The 13,186-nt window shown below is 38.0% G+C and overlaps 2 protein-coding genes across 4 annotated transcripts in view; one reads left to right on the forward strand and one right to left on the reverse strand.

Annotated features, from left to right (window-relative positions):
* Window positions 1-13,186, reverse strand: part of CYFIP1 (cytoplasmic FMR1 interacting protein 1) — a 56,960-nt gene that overhangs the window by 13,114 nt on the left and 30,660 nt on the right. For all 3 annotated transcript variants that reach the window (XM_018084188.2, XM_018084189.2, XM_018084190.2), the window contains 2 exons: window positions 2,990-3,133; window positions 1,446-1,536 (listed from right to left, as the gene is read on the reverse strand). In XM_018084188.2, coding sequence (XP_017939677.2) covers window positions 1,446-1,536; window positions 2,990-3,133 — 235 coding nt within the window. The remainder of the gene's footprint in view (window positions 1-1,445; window positions 1,537-2,989; window positions 3,134-13,186) is intronic.
* LOC103765007 (fibronectin type III domain-containing protein 9) lies at window positions 5,195-9,076 on the forward strand. Its single transcript, XM_008931962.3, has 2 exons — window positions 5,195-5,571; window positions 7,852-9,076. Exon 2 carries the CDS (start codon window positions 7,981-7,983, stop codon window positions 8,650-8,652), a length of 672 nt encoding a protein of 223 aa, XP_008930210.1. The 5' UTR covers window positions 5,195-5,571; window positions 7,852-7,980; the 3' UTR covers window positions 8,653-9,076.

Genomic DNA, 13,186 nt, shown 5'->3' on the forward strand with positions numbered 1-13,186 from the left:
TTACTACTACAACCAGTAATTTCTGAGAAAGCTTCTGGAGGCAGAGGAGAGAACAGTCAACAGTTGGCATGTATTGGCTTGCATTTTCTGTGGCAAAACACATCAACAAGGTGTGGCAAAGACTGCTACAGAGGAGAATTTAGCACAGAAAGGTGAGGACAGTGACTGAAATCAAGCACACTTTGAGCCCCCCCTTCTACAATCTGGCAGTTCCTCTCCAGATATCAGATGAGGGCTAAAATTTACAGCACATCCTCATCACAGAGAACATTTTGCTTTATGAGTCAGAGCTGTTCCAAGGACAGACAGCTCCATGATGGGTAGGTGTCAGAGAGCACAATGAATGCAATGCTCCCGTGATGTGAGAGAGGGATAGAGGGGCCCTGAGCTTCCACAAGTCTTTTCTGTCTGGTGTCTTTGAGAGGAAAGGGAGAATTGGCAAGACAGTGTGATAAAGGTTTCTTTGAGGTAAGACTTTAATGAATTGATAAAAGCCTCAGATACATTATTTTTATATTGCTAACTACCATGATTCATCCATTTCTATGCTCTAGGGAGAAAAATAGGAAGGAAACACTTAGTAAGGCCTCAGTTTCATTTAATATTGGTAATGAACGTCAAGAAAACTGTGGGAAGCAGAAAAAACCCAACCTCATTCCAGTTGGAGTGGCATTTAATAAAACTAAGCAACTCTGGAAAAATAAACTCAGGAGGTGGGTGGCACATGGAAGGACTAATTTGTGTTAATTAGAAGTTGTGGAGGAGGAATATTTTGAAGGGGGGAAGCAGATTCAAAATTTCAGTGAACAATGTGATAAATACTAATTAGCCAATTATTTCTCCATAGTGGCAAGTGGCTTTCAAAGCCATTTCTTCTCCTGCAACTGTCACTCCTCCTGTTGAGCAGCTAAGATGCACCCCACACAAGCCTCAGACATAACTATTCTGGCAGGACCAGTTTGCCTCTCAGCAGTATCACTCCTTTTATCTGACATTTGATAAGGGCAAAGGAAGAGGGAATAGAGGCTGTTCCAGAGAATCAAGGTTATCTAAATCAGACATTTAAAAAGAAAAAATGTGAGAGGCTAACTTGCAGAGGAGAAGCTCAACACACTTATGAGAAAGACTAGAAATACAAACTATTGTGAACATCCCAGCTCAAGATCAATTATATCTTAAGACTGTCTATATACAGATTGCCATCCTTCTGCCCTATGCACAGAAGACTTTAAACTTTATTATGTAATTTCAGAAAGCCCAGCATTCAATGATTCATGTTGCGGGAATAAACAAAATAAAACAAAACACCAAAGTCTAACACAGACTAATTGCTGATTGTCAGGAGACAAAAGAGGAAGGGAAAGACAGATATATACAAGATCTAGAAGACAGTGGTTAGTATCATCTTATTAAGGTTGCTGTGATAACACCAAACATGAACTAACCTGGAGAGCCGTACTCATGTCTTGGTAACCTACAGATCTTAGGCATCACTTCCATTAGGGTCTTGACATACTGAAGAATTGTCCCTTGTAACTAAGAGAAAACAAATGTATGCAAACATGTCAGTGTTATTGAACGAAGAAACTTCACAAGGAATTGCATTCAAACTACACATGAATTAAAGCAGTTTTAAAAATCTTGCATTTAATTCCACCAGTCATCATATTCAAAAAGGCAAGATGAAAACATGCTCTTGTCTTGCACACTGTCTCTACTGTCCAACTAACTTTTAGGTTTTTGGTAAAAAGGTTACATTTGAATACTTTCAAAACTATTCAAAAAGCATTTGAATATTTTCAAAAGCAACAAGAGAGAAAAGCTGATGATCAGATATGACTGTAACTGCCCAAACTGGCTCTTCTGGACATACCAGTTGAGTTCCCAGCCTACAGTCAAGTCTGTCTTCCTCCCACTAGATACCTATCTCTTTTCTATCTCCCCACATCTGAGCATCTGCATCACGCATTGGCAGGATACCTTCCCCCAGGCCTTTTAACTTTCTTAGTAAATGACTAAGTGTTCAATGCCACCTTTAATGAATTGAGAAGATTTACCACTACGTTATTAAAAAAAAAATCCCCCACAAAACACAACAAACCAACACTCAACACCCAAACCCTAAAAAATATATGTGATTTCCTCTTTCCTTGAAGATTTGACTACAGCACTTCTTCAAGCATCCTACAGCCTTTCTAGAACACCAAAAATGTAATTAGAACATTTTGGGAATTACTGTAAACAAATTGCCAAATGTGTCAAGTGCCTGAAGTGTGATTATGAATGCCACAGTTTTCCCCAGCCAGATTTTTTGGCAGGAAGCTTCTTACAAGCAACAGGGACAGGGCAGAAAAGACAATTTCTTTGGCTTAAATTAACTGCAGTACATTATGGCTGTATATATAGATACTAATAATATAGCAAACAGTCAGTCCCTCAACCTCCTCCTAGTTACAGAAAAGGTCCTTTCCAATACAGGGTACCCAGGCTGTATGGGTAACATCTTCAACATCTGGTCCAAGCACCACTGCTAGATCAAACATGAAGATCAAACCTGGCTTGTTATTAAGGAGTCATCTACTAATGATGTCCTTAGTGACAGCCCTGAAGTTAGGCTCAAGGCAGAAAGCACACTCCAGCTGTTGTCAAAAACATATCAAGAAAGAAAATTTACAGTATGGTCTTTAAGTTGAAATCAACTAATTTGAAACATTCACACTTTTCCAGAGTCCACTTAGGCCCTAACATCATAGGTCTCCACAAATTAAATTAATGTCTAATGAAGAATCTCAGGTTTTCAAAACACTGCTCAGGGTACCAAGGTATATCTATTGCTTGCACAAGACTGTCAAGTCCAGTTTATATTGAACCTCAATGGAAGTTATTTTAATTATTTTTATCCAAGATCTTATTTTCACTTTGTTTTCCCTGAGACATTTCCTACCAGAAACCCTTTGGAATAGCAGAAAATTAAAGACAATTAGCATACCAGGCTCTTGACAACTTTCAGCAATTCCTCCATCACCACAGCAATGCCCTGATATCCAAGAAGTCTACAGATGACTTTAAAGTGAGGGGGGCCAACAAAATTCCTGTAGTTGCTGTAGATGCTGGAATATGCCAGATTCAATGCCTAAAATGAGAGAACACATATGATTAATGGAAACTTTGTCTGCTTGTATCTTTATACTAATATAATTTAAACAGTGTTTTAAAGCATAATAAAACTAAAATAACATTGTATCCCACTGTCACTCTGGAAAGTTTAATTACAGAGTTTCCCTTTTATAAGGCAGGAACTTCAACCAAAATCTCTGTATTAGCAAGACAAAGTTGTAAACACTTTTTTTTCCCACCAGATATCTTCCATTTACCATTTATAAAGCCACGAACATCTCCTCTTTTGTATTTTTTTATTTACATGAGTATAAAAGGTTTAAGAGTAGTCAAAGTCAACGTTCAGATCCCTGAATTTAAAGTACAGCTTTTATTCCTATATCATCCATTTTATGCACAAAACATCTTGAAAGAAGTCACTTCAATTTTCTGTTTTAAGTCACTGAGTACTCACCTCCAAGAAAAAGCCTTCTGCAGTTACTGCTCTCTGCAACTAATTAATAAGGATCTTTCTTCTTCAAACCCCTTAGCTGTACACAAGATCAAAGCAAATCTAAGTTTGGGATGTAACCTCATGGAAATTCTTCAAGAGCTGTATAAATAGGACAAGGTGCTTTGCCATATTATCATTTATTTCTATGAAAGTGAACACAACTGTACAGACTGGTGCTGTATGGGGATTTAAGAACTGTTTGCTGAAGCCACAGATCAGATAACTTGACATCTTCCATTTCTGCAACTGAGTTGTTCTCCTAATATCCTGAAATTCAATTTTAAGAGGGAATTCTGCTCTTTCTTTCTCCTTTCTTACAGAAGGCACTGTCATGTTTCCTTTTATTTTCTGCAGTTTCATTCTCTCTAATACATACATGGAAAACAGCATACTATTAGACTTTTAACTTCACACACAGCTGTTACAGAAAATTTTCCAGGGAGAACATTCCCTTCAATACAGATCCTGCCCTAATTACCTATGCAAGTCAACACCAGATACTGGAATTCAAGTAATGAAATTCTACCAAGCTCCTGAAGGATTTTAGTCTCATAACAGAAAAAGACTTAAAAACCATCTTTAGAAGCAATCAGGATCGAAAATGCATATTTTTATTTTTGTTATAAATCTCTATATAAACACTAGTTTCCAACTGTGGTCTTAGAAATTTAAAAATTGCATTCTAGATGCAAACTAAAACAGACACTTGAATAAGTATTAGAATCCTAATACATAGCAGAGTCCTGCTATTACATCAGAGCTGGCTAAAAGGCCAAACTCCAAACATGTCCCACCAGGGGGACAGTCTAAAGCAGCATCCCTCTAGTGCAACCTGTGCATTTCCAGAGCTTTCCGCAAATGGAAAAGGGCTCCGGGGCAAAGACGGTGGAGAGAACTGGGAAAACTTTAAGAACAGATGTGCAGATCAACGTCCTGGTACACTAAGCATTTACACAACTGCCCCTAAAAGATGAGATTTCCCCTTTTGCTTTTGATGTTTCCAATCAGGTAGGTCTCCACAACAAACACGTCCAAACTATCTATTTTGACTATAGCACAAGGAGAATTTTACTTCAGTAGGTTAAAGTCTTTTACTGCTGTGAGGTTAAGGGGAGGGAACTTCTCTTCAGACAGCAAAAATTTGTCATAGACAAGCAAGCCCTAAACCCATGATTTCAGTATTTAAAAAACTTCACAATAAGAAGCCAGCCAATCTAAAAATACATCTTTCTTTAATGTAAACCTCATAGGACAGTACCTAAAATGGTCCACTGTAAATGCTGGATTATTGAAGCTTTATGAACTGTGAGAAGGGATTTAGAAAACACCATTGCACACCACCACCACTTCCCCCCCATGATGCACAAAAGCATAAAATCCTCAGAGAAGAAGCCACTAACAAAAGGGGAGTGGGGGTGGAGAGGGAGGGAAGACAAGTTGTTGTTCATTATTTTTTAATCTATACTTGCTCCCTCCCCTACTTAAATTAAAAAAAAAAAAAAGAGTTGTTAGTTGCTGATGTCATCTAAGTGCTAACATTAATCACTCACAGCATCACTGGTCCACGCACAAGAGCATATAACAGGGATGCTCAAGCAGAACACTGTCCAAGGAGAGGCAAGCAAGAGGGGGGGGAAAAGACATTATTTTTTTTCTCCTGTATAGTCTTTGAAAAGCCAGGCAACAGCATCTTTAGACAAGATGTGCTCTTGCATGAATTTAAGTGGAAGAGACAAAGAAACCATGCCACTAGCAGCATCGGAGAAAAAAACTGAAATCACCAAGCAATGAGAATTCAATCCAGGGAATCTGAGGGGAAGAAAAAGCAAACTGGCAAACAGGGGATCAGTCAGGAAATAATTCATGTGGAAAGGGATACAGAAAACTTGGTATCTAAATCATTTTCACAGCAGCAGCATCATATGAAAATTCTGTTCTGAAATTTCCATCAGGAAGTGACGGTAAGTACTGACTTTACAATCCATAAAACATCAAATGGTTTTTCCAAACATTTACATGTCAGTAACTATGTGTCTTCTAATAACTGATGTTTTGTAATGTTAGAAACGTATCATTGTTTTTTAATTACAGTTCAAACATTCTACTTACAAAATGCTGTGAGGATTAAATTGGTGAAACTATTGTTTCTAGGTTGTGTTAGGAAGTGTTCTAAAAAAAAAAATTATAATTTTAAGTGCTAGGGATATACCAGCTAAAGAGAAGACAGTCGAGAAAGTAAAAGCTCTGATCTTACTAATGCACCCAATTTCAGTATCTGCAGTAGCTGGGTAGATGCCAAAATGTGTCTGTCTGATAAGTTTATTTGATAGCAAACTCAGTTCCTTTATATTGTTTCTGTATTAAAAGGGTGCACTTACCACATAATTAGAACAGTGGCATCTACTCAGATCATTCATATCCATGGCTTTACATCATAATGAAAATAAACATACATATTTTTCTTCTCACTTCCCAATAAGTATAATCCAAAAGCCTTGAGCAACAATTTTCATACATAAATAGGCATAGAATTCTTACTATTAATGTAATGTCACTATCAAAATCCCACTAAAATAATATATACTTTTCCAGTCTTCTATATAGTATAAAATATAAGTATTACAGAATAATTTCAGAACATGTTATGAGCAAATCTTACAAGATTTCTTCCTCAGAGAATTTTCAATACTTAATTGCTATTTAGCCAGGAGATGTAACATTTTAAATCTGATCATAACAAATTCATTTTTATAATTAAGTCATAAACAATTAAATACGGTGTTATTGTCATGGTCATTTATCTTCATTAAAAAAGTAAGAAACTTTCCAAGTGGAAGAAAAACTTTCACATGAGTGCCACTGGAAACAGACAATTAAACGAAGAGATAAGCTCTTTTTCAAAAGTTACACCCACAACAGTAAAAGCAAAACCAAATGAAAATACCCACTGGCTGTTATTATATATTCTTTCATAGATGTGTTTAGAAAATTGCACAAAATAGATGCTTTCCTTTCACTATTTACAGTGGTAACATATACTGAGAATCTCAAAATACTGGCAGGGTTTCTATTTTGAATTTTATTATGAGGAGGAGAAGTTCAGGGCAGACAGACTATGGGATTACATGAAATCATTTAGAACAGAAAAGACTATTAGTAATTTAAAAAAAAAACCCACTACTTTTCCAAGAGGTATGCTACAGTGAAAGCTGTATTTCACTAAGCTTAACTTGAGAAAGCTTTTCCAAGAGGCTGACTAGCATCAAGACTAGATATTGTGATACTGATACCACCAGTGTACAGTCGTCACAGCCACTGCCGCAGTGGAGCCGCAGTAGCTACAGATGTGCTAATCCACCAGCAAAAAATGGAGTGTATCACAGAACCACAGAATGGTTTGGGCTGGAATGGACCTTAAAGATCATCTAGTTCTAACACCCCTGTGATGGGCATAGACACCTTCCACAGTTTCTCTGGACAACCTGTTTCAGTGCCTTACTGCCCTCACAGTAAAGAATTTCTTCTTAATATCTAATTTAAATCTATCTTCTTTCAGCTTAAAGTCATTTCTCCTTGTCATAACACTATCTGCCCATGTAAAAAGTCTCTCTCCAGCTGTTCTGTCAGCCCCCCTTAGGTACTGGAAAGTGCTGTAAGGTCTCCCTGGAGCCTTCTCCTCTCCAGGCTGAACAGTACCAACTCTCTCACATGGTCTTTATAGGAGAGGTGCTCATATTCATATTCGTGAATAAGAAACTAATGTAAAATACTGGAGACAAAATAATATCTGGTGATGTTTCCAAATACTATTTTGTTCTTCAATTGAATGTGACTGGCAAAAATGAAGACTTGTGGATGGTAGAGGCATTTATCCCTCAATATCCACTCCTGCCAACACTCTTTTTCCACTTAACATAAAATGCAAGATACTCAGACTAGAGAAAAAACAACTGCTGCATTTTTCCATTATCACCTGGGAAAAAAAAATGTAAAAGGAAGTTATTCCCTGATTGCAAATTCTGCAAAAATTCACCCTCTCATGGAGAAAAGGTAAAACTGGTCCCTTGTACAGGCAGCAACTCTGATTGAATTTCTCTAAGTTTATGTTTATCCTTTCACTTGGAAGAGAAATACACATTTTAAAATACCCCAAACTCTATGAACTTTAATCTCACAGTTTTACATTGCAGTACCAAAGATGAGAGCATACTTTCCTAATAAACTCCATTCCTAAATTACAGAGCACTACGATTAAGATCCACACAACATCCTCAGTGCCACAGATTCTCAGTTACCTCCAAAGAAGGTCTTCCCTTTCCACAGAGAGATCAGCATCAAGAGAGAAAAAAAAACACACAAGCAACATACTGATGGGAATAACCATCCAAAACATCACAGGAAACACGGCAGTGGTAATTTGGCCAAAAATGGCCGGTTGTGTTGACAGCTTTTACAGCATCATGTACCACCCTAACTGGAACAACATGCTATCCAGTTACTCGAGAAAAAGCTTTCAGAAGGAAGAGAGGGTGCCCACCAGTCGCTCCTCCTTTGTTGTTGAAAACCTAACTCCACTAACCACGTACATCATGTGCGTGACCTGCCAGTCCGCAAACCCCTCCAGTGACCAGTGCAGAGTGTTTAACACACTGGAACGAGACCCGGCATCTGCGAGCAACACCAAGAAAGAGCTGGCACTGGGCATCTGGCTCACCAGCAGCATCCTGCTCCTCATCATTGCTGCAATCCTCCTCTACGGCTGCCTGCATCTCCTGTGCCGCAGGAGACACGAGCGCTTGCAAGAACAAAACAGGACCTCCAAACAAGACCACGAGGAGGCATGGACCAAAAGCGTGGCTTACACCTCAGAGGAGTTCAGCAGACAGAGACAACAGATGCAGGACACTGAAGAAAAGCATCCAGGTGGCATCCAGCTGGCCACAATCATAGAGAATCCCTCTGTGTGCAACGAGCCTGTCAAGTCGACTTCTCGAAGTCGGGAACAAGTCCCAATAACGGGACAGTGCTCTGCTATAAATTAGAAACCCTTTGTCAGGGAGAAGATTTTTACTACGTATGATATCCCAACTGCTTCCAACACATCACATGCATTGCCAGCGCTCACAACAGGGAGCTCTGACTTCTCACCCCAGCACTCTCAGTTGTACCTCTGGTGTCATATCCCTTTCCAACAATCTATACGCATCCAGAAGTACTCAGAAGCAAAGGTTCACATTCCCAAGAAGTGAGCACTTCAGTTACACTCCATTGTTTTAAAATGAAGCATGTAGCAAATAATTGGTTTACATTTCAAGGGGATTTTTTGGTTGCTTTTCTTTAGTCTAAAACAGCAAGCAAATAGAAAAATTAATCAAAAGTGACCATAAGAATTTTTGTAGGTTTTTGGGGTTTTGTGTGGGGTTTTTTTTTAACTAGAGTGAATAAGACTGAGTTCAAGTTTTCAGATGGCAAACCAGACTGCTACACTAGAGGCAACTGGAACATACACACAGAGTGCAGTGGTTTGACAGTGTGAGTTTTACTCATACAAATTTAACTGCTTCCCAAACCACACACTGCAAACTACTACATTCAGATCATATACTTCACTGTCCACGGTGCTCTCCATAGCTCCCACGTGCATTGAGGTCAGTCTCAGTATGTAAGCTAAACTCATCAGGATTTTTGTGGTATCCTTTCATCTGTCTTTGAAATTTTCCCTTGGTCTAAATACATGCAGCACAGTGACTTTGTAAGGACACTTCTAATTAAGGAAACATCCTGAGTTATCATATTTTGCACTCTTCTGCTCCCACCACAAGCTACCTTCTGCTCCACGGGCCAGTGACTCCCTGTAGAGGAAATGGAATTCAGAGAAGCAGCTCCCGGCCCTTCCTTATCTCTTTCCCTTTCAGTTTCAATGATAAAACTCACTAATCAGCTGCAAATTTCCTTCTGATTGCACAGTACATTTTGAGTAATGAAGGAGAGCAAGATAGTAAAAATACATTTTATTTTTGTAAGAAGAAAACCTGCCAATTATCTTACTCTGCCTCGAGCTTCATGGCAAAGTGCCAAGGTCCTTTAGACAGAAACCTGTTCACCCTCACAACATTACAACTCTTGTCTGACTTGCATGCATAAGTCACCCTGTTTTAAATCTCTTAAGTGCATTTGTGTTCCATAAAAACATAATAAATCTTAGTATTGCTATATAGTACATATAAAATACAGGATATTTTGCCTAGAAAACAAAGGTACACTGTGACTGCAGGCATTTTAAATTGTTATTGGTATGAATGTATGTGTGAATTCAGCTCTCACCGACACAGCTCAGTTGTACCAGTAAAGGCTGGAGAACTGTTAGCTGGGCAGATGCCATCCCTTTCCACCGTGCCCTGGAAGTTAGGGAAGCGTACAATTTTGGCAAGAGAGTGCCCAATTTCACAGCAGGTAGCAGATCTCTTCAGCTACTCTATTTTGACAACAATTCCCACGACTTGTGAAAGGCATCAACTCTCACAGTGGTAGGAAGACACAAGTTGGCATAAGTTTGATGCATCTTCTTTTTTTTTTTACTAGGATAAGCATGGCACACAGAAATGTATGCTGATGGGGGCAAGTATTACTTTTAGAAATCAGTTCAAAAGGCATCTGTATTGTGTGAAGTTAGCCATAACGTTTTGTCCACCTGTTACAGAGCATTTCCTCCAGCTGACATGTTTTTCTTTGTCTTGCACATCAGTCTCAAATAAACTTGAGAACGATAACAGTGTACCACTGTTTCAAATGATGGTCTTTCATGAAGTAGATGCTGAAAAACCCTCTTCAGACAATGAAGCCAACACTACAGGTTAACTTCCGAAAAGGGGTGGCTGGGTACTGGGGACAGAAAAAATGCTTTAATATCTTTCTGTAATCAAATTAACGGTAACACTCCTGTGATCGAGTTTTCATCAAGGAAAAGATGATTTTAATGTTAAAGGGATGGAGCCAAGACACATATTCTTATCTCTGCCAACATCTTGGGTCCTTGAAAACCTGTTTACTTCTCTGCATCTCTGTTTCTTTACGTGGGTTTTAAGGCAGTCCAATACACATATTTCCATACATTTATGTTACATACACATGTATATATCCTACTGATAACAAGAAGCAGTTCAGTCTTAAAGCAGTTAACAGGCAATTCACCTACTGAATTTTGTTATTTGTATATAAACACATATACCCAAAAAGACACGTCTGTATCAGACTGAGACAACAAAGTGGTACCATTGAAGCGCTCCCAAAGGGATTTACCTCATCTAAGTATAACACCATTCCACCCACAGAGTTTACTGTGCACTACTTAGATAAACATTTATATTATCTTACAATCAATGAACCATCTCACACCCACTGCAAATGAGCCATGTATACAGAGTGTCATCTGTGTTCTCCACTAGCTTTGAACAACTCATGTCATCACACGCTCATAAAACTACATGATTCTTCCTCTCTTGCTCAGAAAGTTTTATTACAGATTCATTCAGGTTCATTCTAGCAGTTCTGTGTTTTGGTAGTTCACTGTCCAGTTTTAACCGTCATCTAGTAAGGGGCAAACATTGTAAGTGATTACCAAACTCATAACAAGTTACAACATAGTGCAGATTGATGTTAATTACCAGCAGTAGATAAAAACCATTATATTCACATTGAAAAGTACCTTCCAAAAGGGGTGTTTTTCAGAAAACAAATGAGTTAGCACCTACAAAATGCAGGAGACATGCAAACATGAAACTCTTTGGAAAATACTGAAAAAGAAAGTAAGTTCTTAAATGCTGGTCTACACAACCTCTATAAAACCAGGTATTTCATCAACATGCCAAGTTAGTTCAAATCCCCAGAGGAGACTCTTTCTTATATGTACATTATTAAATATTTTATGCATCCACTCCTTGTTGCCAAATTCCAACCTGCTAACATTAATTTCATTAATCCTACACTCACCTTACCTGAGTAAAGGAATTTCAATGACCATGCTCAACAATCTTTTAAAACATTCCAGCTCACTTAAAAGCCTGAGGAGCTTTTGCAGGTCAGCCCCTTCTCACCTGACAGCTCTGCTTCCGTCTCAGCCAGGAGAAATAAGTTTTATCTGCGGGGTTTTGTTTTGCTAATTGGATGAAGATACCACTCAGGAAAGTTTAGATGCAAAAGAGAATGTTGCTACAACTGTCTGTGCTAAGCATCAATACACATTAGCATAGACCAAATGCTTTGATTAATTTAGAAATATATGAGAATATGTGAACACTTGGAGATCCAAACTAAAACCTTCTTTAATTACACTTATACAAGCATATTGCTCATGCAAAGCTTCTGCACAGAAAGTGTTTAGCCATTACAGTGCAATACATGCATGTATGAGTGTACATATGCACAAGAAATCAAAATACTCTTGACTTGACCTAAATAGACACATGCATTGCTAAAGAAACCTAAAAACTCCAAAATGCCAAAAAACTCCAAACCAACCAGCAACAAAAAAATCCAATATGGAAAAGACATTTCTTCACTATGAAGGCAAAATGATCAATGTGAAGCGCTCACCTGAATATCTTAAACAGTTCAAGAACTCAAAAAAGAGAAAATTAAAAAAAAAAAAAAACCAAACCCACAGCTACTCCATATTTCATTATTATCCAGTCAGGAGGCAATTGAACAACGTAATAGTTAAAGGACCCAAACAATGATGTGCTCTGTAACAAGCCTGGTATATACTACACAGAATAATATCATGCAGTCATATTCCACACTAGAACGTGCAGCCTCCATCCCGTAAGAATTCCTATCTGTTACTGGCTATATACAGTAGAAGTGTAAAAAATTCCATTCAGATATCCTCAATTTCGAACCACACTAGATTCAAGAATAAAAACATACCCCTGTAAAAATTTAAAATTACAGAGAGTCAGGAATATTTGCTAATATAGGCATATTTAGTTATGAAATTTGCTCCAGAAATGCAAGTAAGACCCTCCTCAATTGCTTCCGTTCATAGATAAAAATAATCAAGATTTCTGAAAATGTAGAGCTCTCAGAGTAAAGATTACTAAACTCATTTTAATAATGTAACCTGACTGATAAAAAAGTGTTCCTCAGTTAATCCTCTGTCACTCACCCCACTGTATCATCACTCAAATAAATTGAGTTAGCAATCTCTATGAAATTCAGTGGGTTTTTTGCTCTACGCTGCATCTGGTCAGCTCCTAAAATAGTAAGGAACACAATAACTCTAATGTAAGAAAATCCCACTTTCCTATAATTTACTGTTCCCTGTTGGCAAATAATTATATAAAACACTATCTACAGGACCAAACAATCAGCTGTTACATTCCACATTAAGACATGTGAATCATTTTCTACTTCCTTTACATTTTAAAAGTACGAAAGTTTTACAAATACAACAGATATTTTAGGACTGAAATCTGTAACTTCTGAGCTATCTCTTCAGCTCTCAAAAACTAGATTGCTGGGCAGAAATTGCACCACATAACTAGGATATGATGTACAGAAATAACAGTAATACACGGA

Source organism: Manacus vitellinus, unplaced genomic scaffold, assembly GCF_001715985.3.
Source record: "Manacus vitellinus isolate BGI_N305 unplaced genomic scaffold, ASM171598v3 scaffold_7_pilon, whole genome shotgun sequence".
Classification (NCBI taxonomy): Eukaryota; Metazoa; Chordata; class Aves; order Passeriformes; family Pipridae; genus Manacus; species Manacus vitellinus.